The 12,696-nt window shown below is 37.5% G+C and overlaps 1 protein-coding gene across 2 annotated transcripts in view; it reads right to left on the bottom strand.

The window, feature by feature from the left end:
- Nucleotides 1–7,746, bottom strand: part of COG6 (component of oligomeric golgi complex 6) — an 82,833-nt gene extending 75,087 nt beyond the window's left edge. Inside the window, exons 1-3 of one of the 2 annotated variants that reach the window (XM_006732396.3) lie at nucleotides 7,557–7,746; nucleotides 4,647–4,790; nucleotides 525–596 (exon numbers count right to left, since the gene is read on the bottom strand). In XM_006732396.3, the coding sequence (XP_006732459.1) occupies nucleotides 525–596; nucleotides 4,647–4,790; nucleotides 7,557–7,709 (369 nt within the window). In that variant the 5' untranslated portion in view covers nucleotides 7,710–7,746. The remainder of the gene's footprint in view (nucleotides 1–524; nucleotides 597–4,646; nucleotides 4,791–7,556) is intronic. The other variant, XM_081814860.1, reaches the window with a different exon arrangement.
- Between the last annotated feature and the right edge of the window lie 4,950 nt (nucleotides 7,747–12,696).

Genomic DNA, 12,696 nt, shown 5'->3' with positions numbered 1-12,696 from the left:
ATCTGTTGAAGGGCATCTCAGCTCTTTCCACAGTTTGGCTACTGCAGACATTGCTGCTATCAAACTACTTTAATAAACAGATGTAGAATTATAGATATTTTCCTGAGATTTTTTTTTTTTTTTTTTTTTTTTTTGTGGGGAGGCTGAGCACAAAACATAACTAAGCTGGGTCTTTGTTACGCATAGCTTTAGTCTGGACTTATTCCTAAGAGTTTCTACTAAGGCACTAATTCCTGCTAGATTTATGGGATATTATGAGATTGAGAGGTTTATCAAAATTCTATACAGTTAGCTCTACACTGACTAGATCAAAATATAAAGGCATCTGGAGTTAACTAAACAATATCAGTAAACCATCACCCCAAATACCCATTTATAGTTAAAAAAAAGCATAATATTTATACTTGCATTTCCTATAGGACATGATATATTAGCTATCCATACATCTTGTAGATCTAGCTAACAATTTTTGAAAGCTTACTTTGAGCCAGGAACTACACTAAAATCCAACCATTACACAGTACCTGTAGGCGACTTTTCATATCTTGACAACAACTGCTCATTGCTTGAACATCTTCATTTATGCTTTCAAGTTCCTGAAAAGGAAAAAAAGTAACAGCAAGTATTACATATATTGTTAAAGAAATTCTCTTCTCTTAGCCAAATCCTTATTTTCATCTCATGAATTTTTTTTTTTTTTTTTGCCCAAGCATGACTAAAAATCCCATATTTAAGATTGGAAAAATTAAAAAGAATAACATCTAGTGTTAGAAAAGATATAAAGAAATTAGTAAATGCTTTTTAAAGAGGGTGACAATAGGAAATGGCAAATGCTTTAAGAATATTAATACCTCTTCATTCAGGTATACTAACACTAAGATTTATCCTAAAAATGAATCAGGTAAGTGTGCAACAATACATGTAAGAAGATCAACATAGAGTTGCCTAAAACAAAAAGAAAATGTGAAACATTTCCAACCACACAATGGGAATCTGTGCATATATTAACAATGACTATATATATGTATGTGTGTACATATATGTTTATATACATAGGCATAAAAAGATGTCTATATATGATTTTTAAAAAGTATTATGAAACAATACATATCATACCTCCCATTTTAAAAAAAGTACATATATATATATATATATATATATATATATACACACACACACACATACAGAAGAACACAAGAAAAGCAAGGCAATAAAATGCTGACAAAAGTTATTTCTGGGTGATAGGATAATAAGCAATTGCTCTGGCTTCTGATCTTATCTAACTTTTCTATAGTGAATTATTTCTAACTTTTAATTAATAAAAACAAGCAAATACGAAAACCCAATAAACTAAAAATCATGCCTCCTCTACCTTGTGGAAAGTCATCACATGGTAGATCATGCCACAAAGCTGGCAATCTTCTCAGTAACATTCTCTCCCTGTGTACTTCCTCCTCTAGCCCCCTCCAGGTACATGGGAATGTAACTGGTCATTAAGTCCTATCATTTATACCCTTACTGCATGTATCTTATCCATTTCTTTTTTACTACTCTAACAACTACTACTTTAGTTCAGGTCAATTGGTATCTCTTATGTGAACTGATAAAAATAAAAAAAAAAAGTTTTCCAACAGGTCTCCCAGGCTCTACACTTTTTACCAAACCATCCTCTCCAGTCCTTATTGAATCAATGAAAAATACTATATGAAAAAATGACATCACAAAATCATATTTAGCTTTATACTGCACTACTATCTTTTTTTTCCCCAATTCAATTTGGTGTCACACAACAGAAACATACACAAGGAAGTTTCAGTGGTAGACAGCAGACAATCCCTTTCAACAGAATACCCAGGCCTTCAAATAGAAACATGACCGGCTTATGAAGGAATGAGCCAATCAGAGGGCAAGAGATAAGAAAGCTGCCCAGTGAGGCTATAAACAAAGTGTGAGGATAAACCAGTTAGAAAACCACTTATCAGAATATTAGCATAAATCTAAGTTCTAGAAGTAAGATTTTTCTCCCTTCTTTCTATGAAGTACTTTGAATTATAAATATCATAGCACCAATATTTTCAAATGTTACTCACTATACTTAACAACAGATAGCATATAAATCAAATCATTAAATGAAGTCCTAAATTGCTTTGAGGTGAACAGTAAAAAAAAAAAAAAAAAAAGCATGATTTCAAAATATCAATATTAGCAATAGCAGAAACCTAAGTAAACTAATCTCACTATTCCCTTAAATCTCACTGTGTAATCTAATACGAATAGCACTATGACATTATCAGCCAGCTAGGTCAAGAATACTCCTAATATTTACTTTAGCCATAATAATATACCAAATGGACCTGATTTGTCAGGTCCATGTATATGGAATAATATAAATTACATCTCTGAATATCTGACTTCAATGCAGAGTTTTGATGACTGTAATTCAATGGCCTGTATATTACGTATAAAGTCTTTATTTGAACTTAGGGCAAACTGTCTTCCCCTGCCCCCCAATTAAATAAAATTATAGGCTGGGAAATACAACTGGTGTATGATAAACTTTTTAAAAACTTTTTATTGTGGAAAATTTTCAAAAATATCCAAAAGTTGAGATAATATGAATGCCAATATACATATCACCCGGCTTCGACCACTCTTGTTTCATCTATTTCTCTACCCACTTTCTACTTCTCCCCCATTCCTTTCTCCCTCCCTCACAAACTGAATTATTTTATGTTCATGATATTTTATCATTTCATTCATAAACATCAGTATATGCTTCTAAGAAGATTCAAAAAACATAATGCCATTTTCACATCTAAATATTTAACAATAATCTCTTAATATCAAATTAGTCAGTGTTCCAATCTCCCCAGCTGTCCCAATTTTTAAATAATTATTGCAAGTCAGGAACCAACTAAGATTCACAAATAGCAACTTGCTGCAATTTCTCATTTCTTTTTTTAATCTATACAGTCTCACTTCCCCCTACTTCTCTTTTTCTTTTTCTTACAATTTATTTGTTGAAGAAACCAGCTCATTTGTCTCTACAGTTCCCTACACTCTATATTCGCTGACTACATATTTGTGGTGTTAACATATTTCTCTGACCCCAGTATTTCCTATAAACAGGCAGTTAGATCTAGAAGCTTGATTATATTCTGGTTCAATTTTCTGGCAAGAATTTTTCATAGGTGGTGTTGTATACCCTTATTAGGAGTGACAGATATGACGTTAGCAGCTTTTTGTGAGGTTAGCTGCTAGTGATGACCAACAGCTAGACCAGTGGTGCTCAACCAGGGCAATTTTGTCCCCCGATGGGGCATTGGCAGTGTTTGTAGACATTCTTGGGTGAACAACTGAAGAAGAAGTGGTACTACTGGTATTTAGTGGATGGAAGCCCTGGATGCTGTTCAACATCCTAAACACAGAAGATAGTCCCCACTTGTCTGACCCAAAATGTAAAATAGTGCCAAGTTGAGAAACCTTGAACTAGATCCATAAATTTAACAGTGGTGGCAAAATCTTCTCATCTTCTATCATTCCTTCTTCATTTATTAGAATAAAGCTATAAAGAGAAGCCTCCCCTCAACAACTGTATGTAAATGGAACAAAAGACAGGATAAATGCTTGACTCTTTCCTTTTATTTAGGAGTTTTCAAAATAAGTTCCCTTATATCCACGAAATATAACCAATGAGGGTTCTGTTCGGTTTTTAGATCAGTATGAATTTGTGGGTTTAAACATGTTTGGTATGTTTTAGTCCACTGAGTTATTCTTATTGATGCTCTAATCATCCTATCTCTGGACAAGAGAAGCCTCATCTAGTTAGCTCCGAAGTTCTTCTGTCACTTTCCCAAGGGTCTCAGATAGCTTCCCTGCTTTCTGATATTTGTAAGATTGTTCCTTTCAGTGGGAAACGGTATTTAGGACCACAATCTGGATGTGCTCATGGATACCCTTTCTATTCTTACAAACACTACCAAACTGTCCTTCCAACCTTCAGTCAATGAAATCTTTCTAAACTATTAAATATCATCTGTTTATTAATTAGTCACTGAAACTATATATAACACTTTCATACAACTCATGCAGAATGTGATATTAATAAAATTAACAAAATATTGCATAAGTGAAATATAATAACATAATAAAATTCATTTTTACCCTACAGTGAGTAGTCTGCTCACTCAAGTATGATAAATTATTACTTATGCCAGAAGTAACTGATCTTAATTAATCTGAAAATTTCCTAATTTATGATGTGCTAAAGTAACTCAATCCTAATTAATCTTCAATGGAGAAGTGATTATCCAAAGGAGGTTTATTCAGTGAGGAAAAATTTCCACTGGAAAATCATTTAAAGAAATGTTTTTTTCTTGTTTTTGTTGTTAGAAAAGCAAAAATTTCTAAGAGAATATCCTAGAACAAATGTTACAACTTTCTAAGAAGCAGCATTAGTGGAGGTCACAGATTCCAAAATCACACTAATTGAAGGACCTGATGCTTCTGGAGTAAGTAGTTAAGTTTTCTATTTGAACATGGTATGTGAACAGCAAACATATCAACCCAATTCATAAAAATACTTAGCACAGAGTTAGGCATACAATAAGTTCTCAATAAATGTTAAATGAAAAGAATTTACATACTTCCTTCACCTCCTTGAAAATGCTGACAAATTCTTCATTGATGGCCAAACTTCTGCGTTCAATATCTCCACGTAAATTTCTTCGAGTCCGTAAACTGTTTTCAACAAAAAAGGTTGAAAGTGCCTTGAGAGCTTCCAACATCTCCTACACAATTGATAATAGAAAACAATTACTGGGGCCAATTTTCAAATGTTTTCCTAATCTCAAGCCAAATTTTAATGAAATTATTTTCAAATGTTTCCATTAAATAAGCAAAAAATACCAGGTGATCTTCACATTACTGAAGAGTAAACTTATTTCCAAAACACTGTTAAGAATCTACTTACTTTTATATTGCGGCATGTATACATCACTGCAAAATAGTTTGTAATTTTAAAGACTGCAAATACCCTTAATGTCCATCTAAAGTGAACTGGTTAAAGAAATTATGATATATCCATTTTAACAAAGATGAAAATTCTTTATGTACTTATATAATACAAACTTCAAGATACAGTAAGTGAAATAGCAAGGTACACAAACAGTTGTAATACCAACTGTTAAAAAAGAAAAAGGACTATATACATGCATACTTCCTGATGAATGTGTAAACTATCTCTGGAAGGATATATATAAGAAAGAAGTACCACCTGTAGCCTCCAGGCTAGGAACTGAGTAACTGGGAGCAGAACTTAGAGAAGGCCTCTCTGAGGTGACTTTTGAACTGAGGCCTAAGTAATAGGAAAGGCATCCATGGGGACAAAACAGTTCACAGGCAGAAAAAGCTGTGAGTACAAAGACCCTAAAGCAGCAGAAAGGCCAGTATGACTGAAGCTGTGGGACACTACTAGAGGCTTTAGGGAAAGGAGTAATGTAATGTGCTTTATATGTTTAAAAGTTTATTCTAACTTTGTGAGGAGAGCAGATCGGGGGGGAAGGCAAGAAAGGAAGCAAGTAGGAGGAAACCAAAATGAACAAGAAAGTAGCACTGCAGGTGAAAAGAAGGGGATATTCCAAAACAACTTTTTTCAAGGTAGAGCCGAGAGGATTCGTTAATGGACTGAATGTAAGAAGTGAAAAAAATGACAGGAATCAAAAATTATTTATACACTTTTTGCTTGTCTGGGTAAGTGATGTTCTTTACTAACAGTAGAAAGCAGAACCAGTTTGGAGAAAAACCAAGAGTCTGGCTATGTTAAGTTTTTATGATGTTGATCAGGTAACTAATTAGAAGTGTCATGTAAGCAACAGACTATACAAATCTGGAGCTCAGTAGAGATGTCAAGAACAGGGTTATAAATTTGAGAATCATCACCCTTTTTGTTATTTAAAACCATGAAAGTGAGAGTTCTCCTACAGAGAGAATATGCATAGGGGAGAGAAGGGAGAAGACCAAGCCCAGAATATCTAACTCCAAATATAAATTCCTACACCTGAACTAACATATATTATAATGGGCTTACCCTTCTGTGTTTCAGTTAAAATGTTATTTTGCAATATTGGCTGGACTGACAAAAATAGTAAAGCTATTTAAATTCAATTTAATATTTAAGAAAGCATTACAAAGATTTATGTACAAAAAAAAGAAAAACCATAAAATGAAACCATTTCTTTTGACTATAACCTTGAAATGTCCTAGGCCTGGCTCAAAGAAGTAGTCCGAAAGTGATGAATGAACAAAATCACAGAGACAGCTGCAAATTACAGCTCCACCAGTTATTGGTTACATGATTTAACCTTGTTACACTCTTTCAATACATTATTTTTCTCTTGAGTAAAAAGGAGATAATGTTATCTACATCACAGCAGCTGTATTAAATGAGATAATAGGTGTCAGTATTAGACATATTAAACAATAAGCTGTATGATAAAATTAACATTTAATAAGAAATGGTAAGTGCTGGGCACTCTGCTGAGCACTTAAGATTCTCTTGTCAATTGAATCCTCACAACAACCCTGAGAAAGTTACCAGCAGTATTCTCAACTTAGAAATGATGAAAAATAAGCTTAGAGAAATTAAGGGGCTTACTCAAATCATAATGCTTCAGTTTGATGGTTATATCTAATAAATAGGTGGCCCCAGAGCCCGTCTTACTATATTACGTTATTTTTTTATACACAAATTCTTACTGACAGCTTATTTTCGGTTACCTACAAATTTATCTATAAAGTTCTCTCACTTCTACATATATTTTTTCTTTATGGCATGACCAATTTACCTAAAGACTCAATGATACAGAAGAGACAACCAGCTACGACAGAAGCTGGATGGATGAGTTTCAGGAGGTACTTGGGAGAGAATGTGGACGGTTTATCTTGTGAAGAAACACAGCATGAGCCCACATATCACAGGCGGAGCTTAGCTAACAACAAAAACTAGTAGTACATCGTATTTCATCTGAGCCCTGAGCAGGTAGTTCTTCCGCGCTGCAAATTATTTCAGTCGTTCTCACCCGTCAGTGGAAATGCTCAATTATGCCTACCCCGGTTCTCCAGTTCCTCCTCACCCCGATTGACGCTGCCTAGTCTTGTAATTTACTCTTGCATGGGTTTCTAATCCTGCCCTGGGCTCTCCTCTCCCCCTGTTCGGACCCCCGAACACCTCCCGGGTAGGAGACTCCACCGTTTGCCTCCCGGAGCGAGAGCCTTCCAGGAACAGGTTTTTCAAATGGAGGGGACACCCAAGACACCTCTTCGCTTTTCCAGGGATTCCTCGGCCTCCCCCTTCTTACCGGCACTTAAGATTCTCTTAAGTGATTCTCTTGTCAATTGAAGACAAGAGGTCGCGGAAGACAAGGAAGACCGCGGGTCTGCGGTCCCCTCCACGGAGAGACGAAGGGATGAGGGAGTGGGTGCCGAACAGACGCCGCCCCCGGCCAGCCTCAGCTCGGCGGGCGACGCGGGACCCCGGCCCTGCCAGCTCTGGTTACCTTGTCGTTGTCCAGCCGCGTCTCCAGGATCTTATTCAGCTTCCGCGACAGCGGGTTACTGGTCTGCGCCGGGACCCCGCCTGCCCCATTGCTGAGGCCGTTGGCAGCCCCGGACGCGGGTACTGCCACTACCTCCCCGCCACCCTCGGCCATAGTGTCGCAGGCCCCGCCCCCCGCTCCGTGGCGGCCACCTCAGCCTTAGGCTGGGACGCACGCCAGCTGCGCGAGTACTGCGCATGTGCACGGTCTGCCGCGCATGCGCCCCGGGTCGCGGAAGGCTCTGTGCGCACTGCCTAGCTCAGCCTGGCTGCTGGAAAGGCGGGGCGGTTAGAGAAGTTAGGGGTAAGCGGGTGGATCCTTAGGGTGGGAAGGGGAGACTGGTGGGAGGTTTCTCAAAATGGTCTGAAATTTAAATTATATTTAAAGTTTGGGTATTAAGATTTATGGGATTAAAAGGATTTCGGAATCCTGAATCAATGAAAAGTCTAAGCTAAGCATGAGTAACATACACTGACAGCTGTTCCTGGCATATAAATTCAGTAAAAGTTAGTTCTACAGTAATTAAATCCACTTTACCTGAATTCTCTTGTTTTTTAAGTATTTACTGAAGCATATTACATGCTAGGTACTCAGGTAGGTATTGGGGGATCTACATTATATGTCTGAGAAAAAGGAGTTAAATGTTAACAAGATTGTGATGAGCGCTCGGAGGGTGCTGAAATGCAGTGAAAGAGAATAGTGGAAGGAGGAAGGTCTGGTAGGAAGGTCTGGTAAGGAGTTGACATTTAACCTGAGATTTGAAGGAAAATCTGAAACATAGGGTGAAATCATTCCCAGGTAGGAGAAAGTGTAAATGCAAAGGTCCAAAGACAAGAAGAAACTTGGGTGTTCCACGAATTGGCCAAAGCCAGTGTAGTTGTAGAGTAACAGATGAGGAAGTGAGTAAGAAGATGAAAAATAAATTCTCAGGAGGGTCTAGATAACAAATATGATTATTTTTAAATTTCTTCTCTCACTTTTTAAAATTTGGATCAGAGTAAAATATCTGAACTTGTTTAGTATTTTTCTGAAACACTAACCATTTAGCTTTGGTCCTTAATCTGCCTTACGCCATATGTGTATGTATAGATAGACACATATACATGTATGTGTGTGTATGTGTGTGTGTGTTTGTGTGTGTATTACATATATATACCTGACAAAATCACTTATCCCAATTCTGGCAAATAAAGAAGAAATGGCTCAATTAGCAAAAAGAAAAGACCCTAAAGGCCCTGTGAATTCAATAAATGTTGAAGAAAATTGTAAAGTGCTACTGAGGGAAAATAAAGAGGAGGGAGGGAGGGGAGCAAGAGAAAGAGAAACTGGAAACAATCAGTGTCCATCAGTAAAGTACTGAATAAATAAATTATGGTCTGTTCACTCAGTACTATGCTATGCAATTTATCTGCTGTGAAGGAAATTTAAATGCTAATGTGGAAATAATTCCAAAATATAATCTGTGAAAAAAGCAAGGTGAATTAGGGGAGCCTGGGTGGCTCAGTCGTTAAGCGTCTGCCTTCGGCTCAGGTCATGATCCCAGGGTCCTGGGATCGAGCCCCACATCGGGCTCCCTGCTCAGCGGGGAAGCCTGTTTCTCCCTCTTCCACTCCTCCTGCTTGTGTTCCCTCTCTCACTGTGTCTCTCTCTGTCAAATAAATAAATAAAATCTTTAAAAAAAAAAAAAAAAGCAAGGTGAATTATAGTGCATATAGTGCGTATGATCCCTTGTAGATACATGTAAATTTAAGCTTTTTCGTTTTTTTCAGGATGGCATTCCTGTGAAAGGGACGCTTTCACTTTTTATTTTGTACCTTTCCAAATGGATTGAAAATTTCTAATCTTTCCCATGTGCTACTGAATATATTAACAGAGATTATTCAGGTAGAGTAATATGGCCTAATTTTCTTTGCTCACTTGTACTTCTCTGAATTTGCAATTGTAAAAAAAAGAAACAAAATCATTTGAAAATTAGAATAATATGTGGTAGTATGAGGATGGAAATTATTGTACAGTTTAAACATTCAAAGCCATTTGTATGTTTTTTAATGTTTCCTTAATTATCATATGTTCTATAAGGCTAACTATAAATTATAAGTTAAGTGCTTAAAATCAATATTTTTCCAAAGTTAAAGTAAATATTTGGGTGAGCCTCATCAGAAACCTGTTATATATGTATATACATAAAATTAAACATAAAGGTTTTCTTTTCGTGAAAATGTGAAAGATAAGTTCATATATTGAGCTCTTTAATATACTAGAGCACTAAAAGAATGAAAAGACAGGCTCTGATTTAAATATTTTAATTTCATGGGAAAATAAATACATGCATGTTGAAGAGTGAAGGAGTCTCACGTCCCTACAGAGGAACGATGCTGTAGAGTAAAACATGGAGATTCTTACCTTCCAAGTCATGGTTGAAAGGAGTACCTCCCCAAAATCCCCCTCTTCTCCTTTGGATGGTTATTTAAGCTTTCTTGCTCTTTGGCTTCTGAAATAAGTGGAAGTCACGTAATAGTGGTCACTGTGGCTTCATCAAAATGTATGATTTATTAAGCCACATCTGTGAGTGGTAGAATTTTCAACCCTCTCTACTTTTCACTGCATTAATAGCAATAGCTCCTATTCCTTAGCATTCAAATGTATTGATAATCAGGCTCAATGCTAGATCTTTTTAATATGCTGTTCTTATCTTGATAACTACCCTGCAGCATAAGGATCATTACCATGTTATCATGTAACTAGTACTCTGTTACTGATGAGTAATCCAAGACTAAGAATCTTTGTTCATGGGCCCAAGTGAACAAACTTTGTGGGTAGTTAGGAAGAAGGATGACTGACATCCAGAATCATTTTGTTCATCTGATTATTAAGAACTTCCATTGCAGGGGCTCCTGGGTGGCTCAGCCGTTAAGCGTCTGCCTTTGGCTCAAGTCATGATCCCAGGGTCCTGGGATCTAGCCCCACATCGGGCTCCCTGCTCAGCAGGAAGCCTGCTTCTCCCTCTCCACTCCCCCTGCTTGTGTTCCTGCTCTCGCTATCTCTTTCTGTCAAATAAATAAATACAATCTTAAAAAAAAAAAAAAAGAACTTCCATTGCAATGGAGGCTACATGGTCCTCCAAAGCCTTGCCATTAGTAGGCATATTATTCCAGAGTGCCCACAGGTGATAATTTGATTAACTTATTTAGTCATTGCAAGCCATAGGTTGCCCAAAACCCATCCCTTAATATTAGCCAGTTTTATTTTTTCAGCACCAATTAGACCAGATAGAAAATACTTGATTTTCCCATCTTTTCCTTAGGGATTAGTTGCTATTGGACAAACCAAATAATCCTTGTGAAAGCTGGAGAATCAAGCTCAGGAAATAGGCAGAAGCAGAGGGAAGCCATGTAGCCAGAATTATGGCTGAAATTACTCCACGACCAATTTGTTGAAGATGTCACTAGCCCCCAAGCTGAACCCTAGATTCTTTGGTTGATTCTGTACATTGCACCCACCACTGGCCATATTGACACTGCTGTCATTGGAAACAGCTGTGCCACAGACCCATCTCTGGGAAAAATTCTCCACAGTGCCAGTTCCTTTGTGTCCTTGGATTGTGTTTCTATGTTTGTGTGTCTGATTAGTTGAACTAAAGCATGTGCCCATGCTCTAGTTTCTGGAAAAGCTGAGAAATAGAGTATGAGAGTTTTAGCTTTCATTTTTAGTTAAATCAGTTTCTCTGTGGAAGTCCTCCTACGCCTAGTGTGTTCTGTCTTTGCTGCGTATTTCTCTCAGGGACTTTGAAGTAATGATCCCACGTTTCCTATGCATCTTTAATAAGGACTTCCAACCCTTTCTTCATACCTCTTATTTTTTTTAAGATTTTATTTATTTATTTGGGAAGAGAGAGAGAGAGGGAGAGAGAGAACATACGAATGGTGAATGGTGGTGGGGAGGCAGAGGGAGAGGGAAAAGCAGATTCCCTGCTGAGCAGGGAGCCCGAGGCGGAACTCGGTCCCAGGACCCTGAGATCGTGACCTGAGCTGAAGGCAGACGCTTAACCGACTGAGCCACCCATTCATACCTCTAATTATTTGCCTTTACTGCTCAGTCCTCACTCTTTAGGCATTGAGGCTTCTCACATTGAAATATATCCTGATTTCTCTGTTCTCTTTGATACTCCATGAATTTTGAAAGCTGCCTCAAGTTTCTCATTTTCTTTTTTATTCAGGCATATGTCCTGCTATAGTTCTCATCCTTCCATTTGTCTTTAAAATTCTCTGGAACCTTAGCAATCATGAGTGTAATGATCTCACACCTTTGTAGCAATACAATGATTTCAAATCTTCTTCAAATAAAATTGGCAGGGTGGATAACTGTGTGTGGCTGATCTGACTGAAGCATGGGTCAGGCCTCCTGCCCTTTCTCCACTAAGTATAGCCCCTTCTTTATCTGTACAGCCTACTCTAGGCTCCTGGATCACTTGGAGTTTGGGGTTGCAAAGTAACTGACAGGGTAACTTATTAGAAGGATCTGAAGGCTCAAAGGACTGAAAGGAAGGCTGAAAACTCAACTGAGAACCAGCAGGAATAGATCTCAGTGGCTAGAACCACTTGGTGTTTAGGACACTCCTGCTGGTTCTGTTTTGTGTGTGTGTGTGTTCATTTTTTTTGTTTTTAATTTTGCCTCAGCTCAACATTAAAAGTCCTGAAGCAAGTCCACTTTGGCCATATGCCCATTCATTGGTCAGGACATCATGATTTACAATCCCAACCCAATAGTACACAACACCAGAAAGGTAATTCTGGCCAACCTAACAGCTATAAATTTGTGGTCTGGGTGACAGATAAGGAAGCAATCTATATAAGAAAGGTGCAAAAGCAACAACATAGTAAAGATATTAGTTATAACCACAGCACAGGGGAGAGGTGGGCACTGTCCTGCAGATTTCATTAACTTTGAGCTGACAGCAGAAGTTAATTGCAACTGAGTGGGTAAGAGCTATAATTAGGCAATTATATTTAGGAAGGAGTTTCAGTAAGAGTTGTATCAGAAATTATAGTAAAAATAAAATGGCTAAGAATAGCCAGATGAAACCATTTGTGAGAAAATGCAA

Source organism: Leptonychotes weddellii, chromosome 3, assembly GCF_054177405.1.
Source record: "Leptonychotes weddellii isolate Sample4059 chromosome 3, ASM5417740v2, whole genome shotgun sequence".
Lineage (NCBI taxonomy): Eukaryota > Metazoa > Chordata > Mammalia > Carnivora > Phocidae > Leptonychotes > Leptonychotes weddellii.
This window is presented reverse-complemented; position numbering and strand designations above follow the sequence as displayed.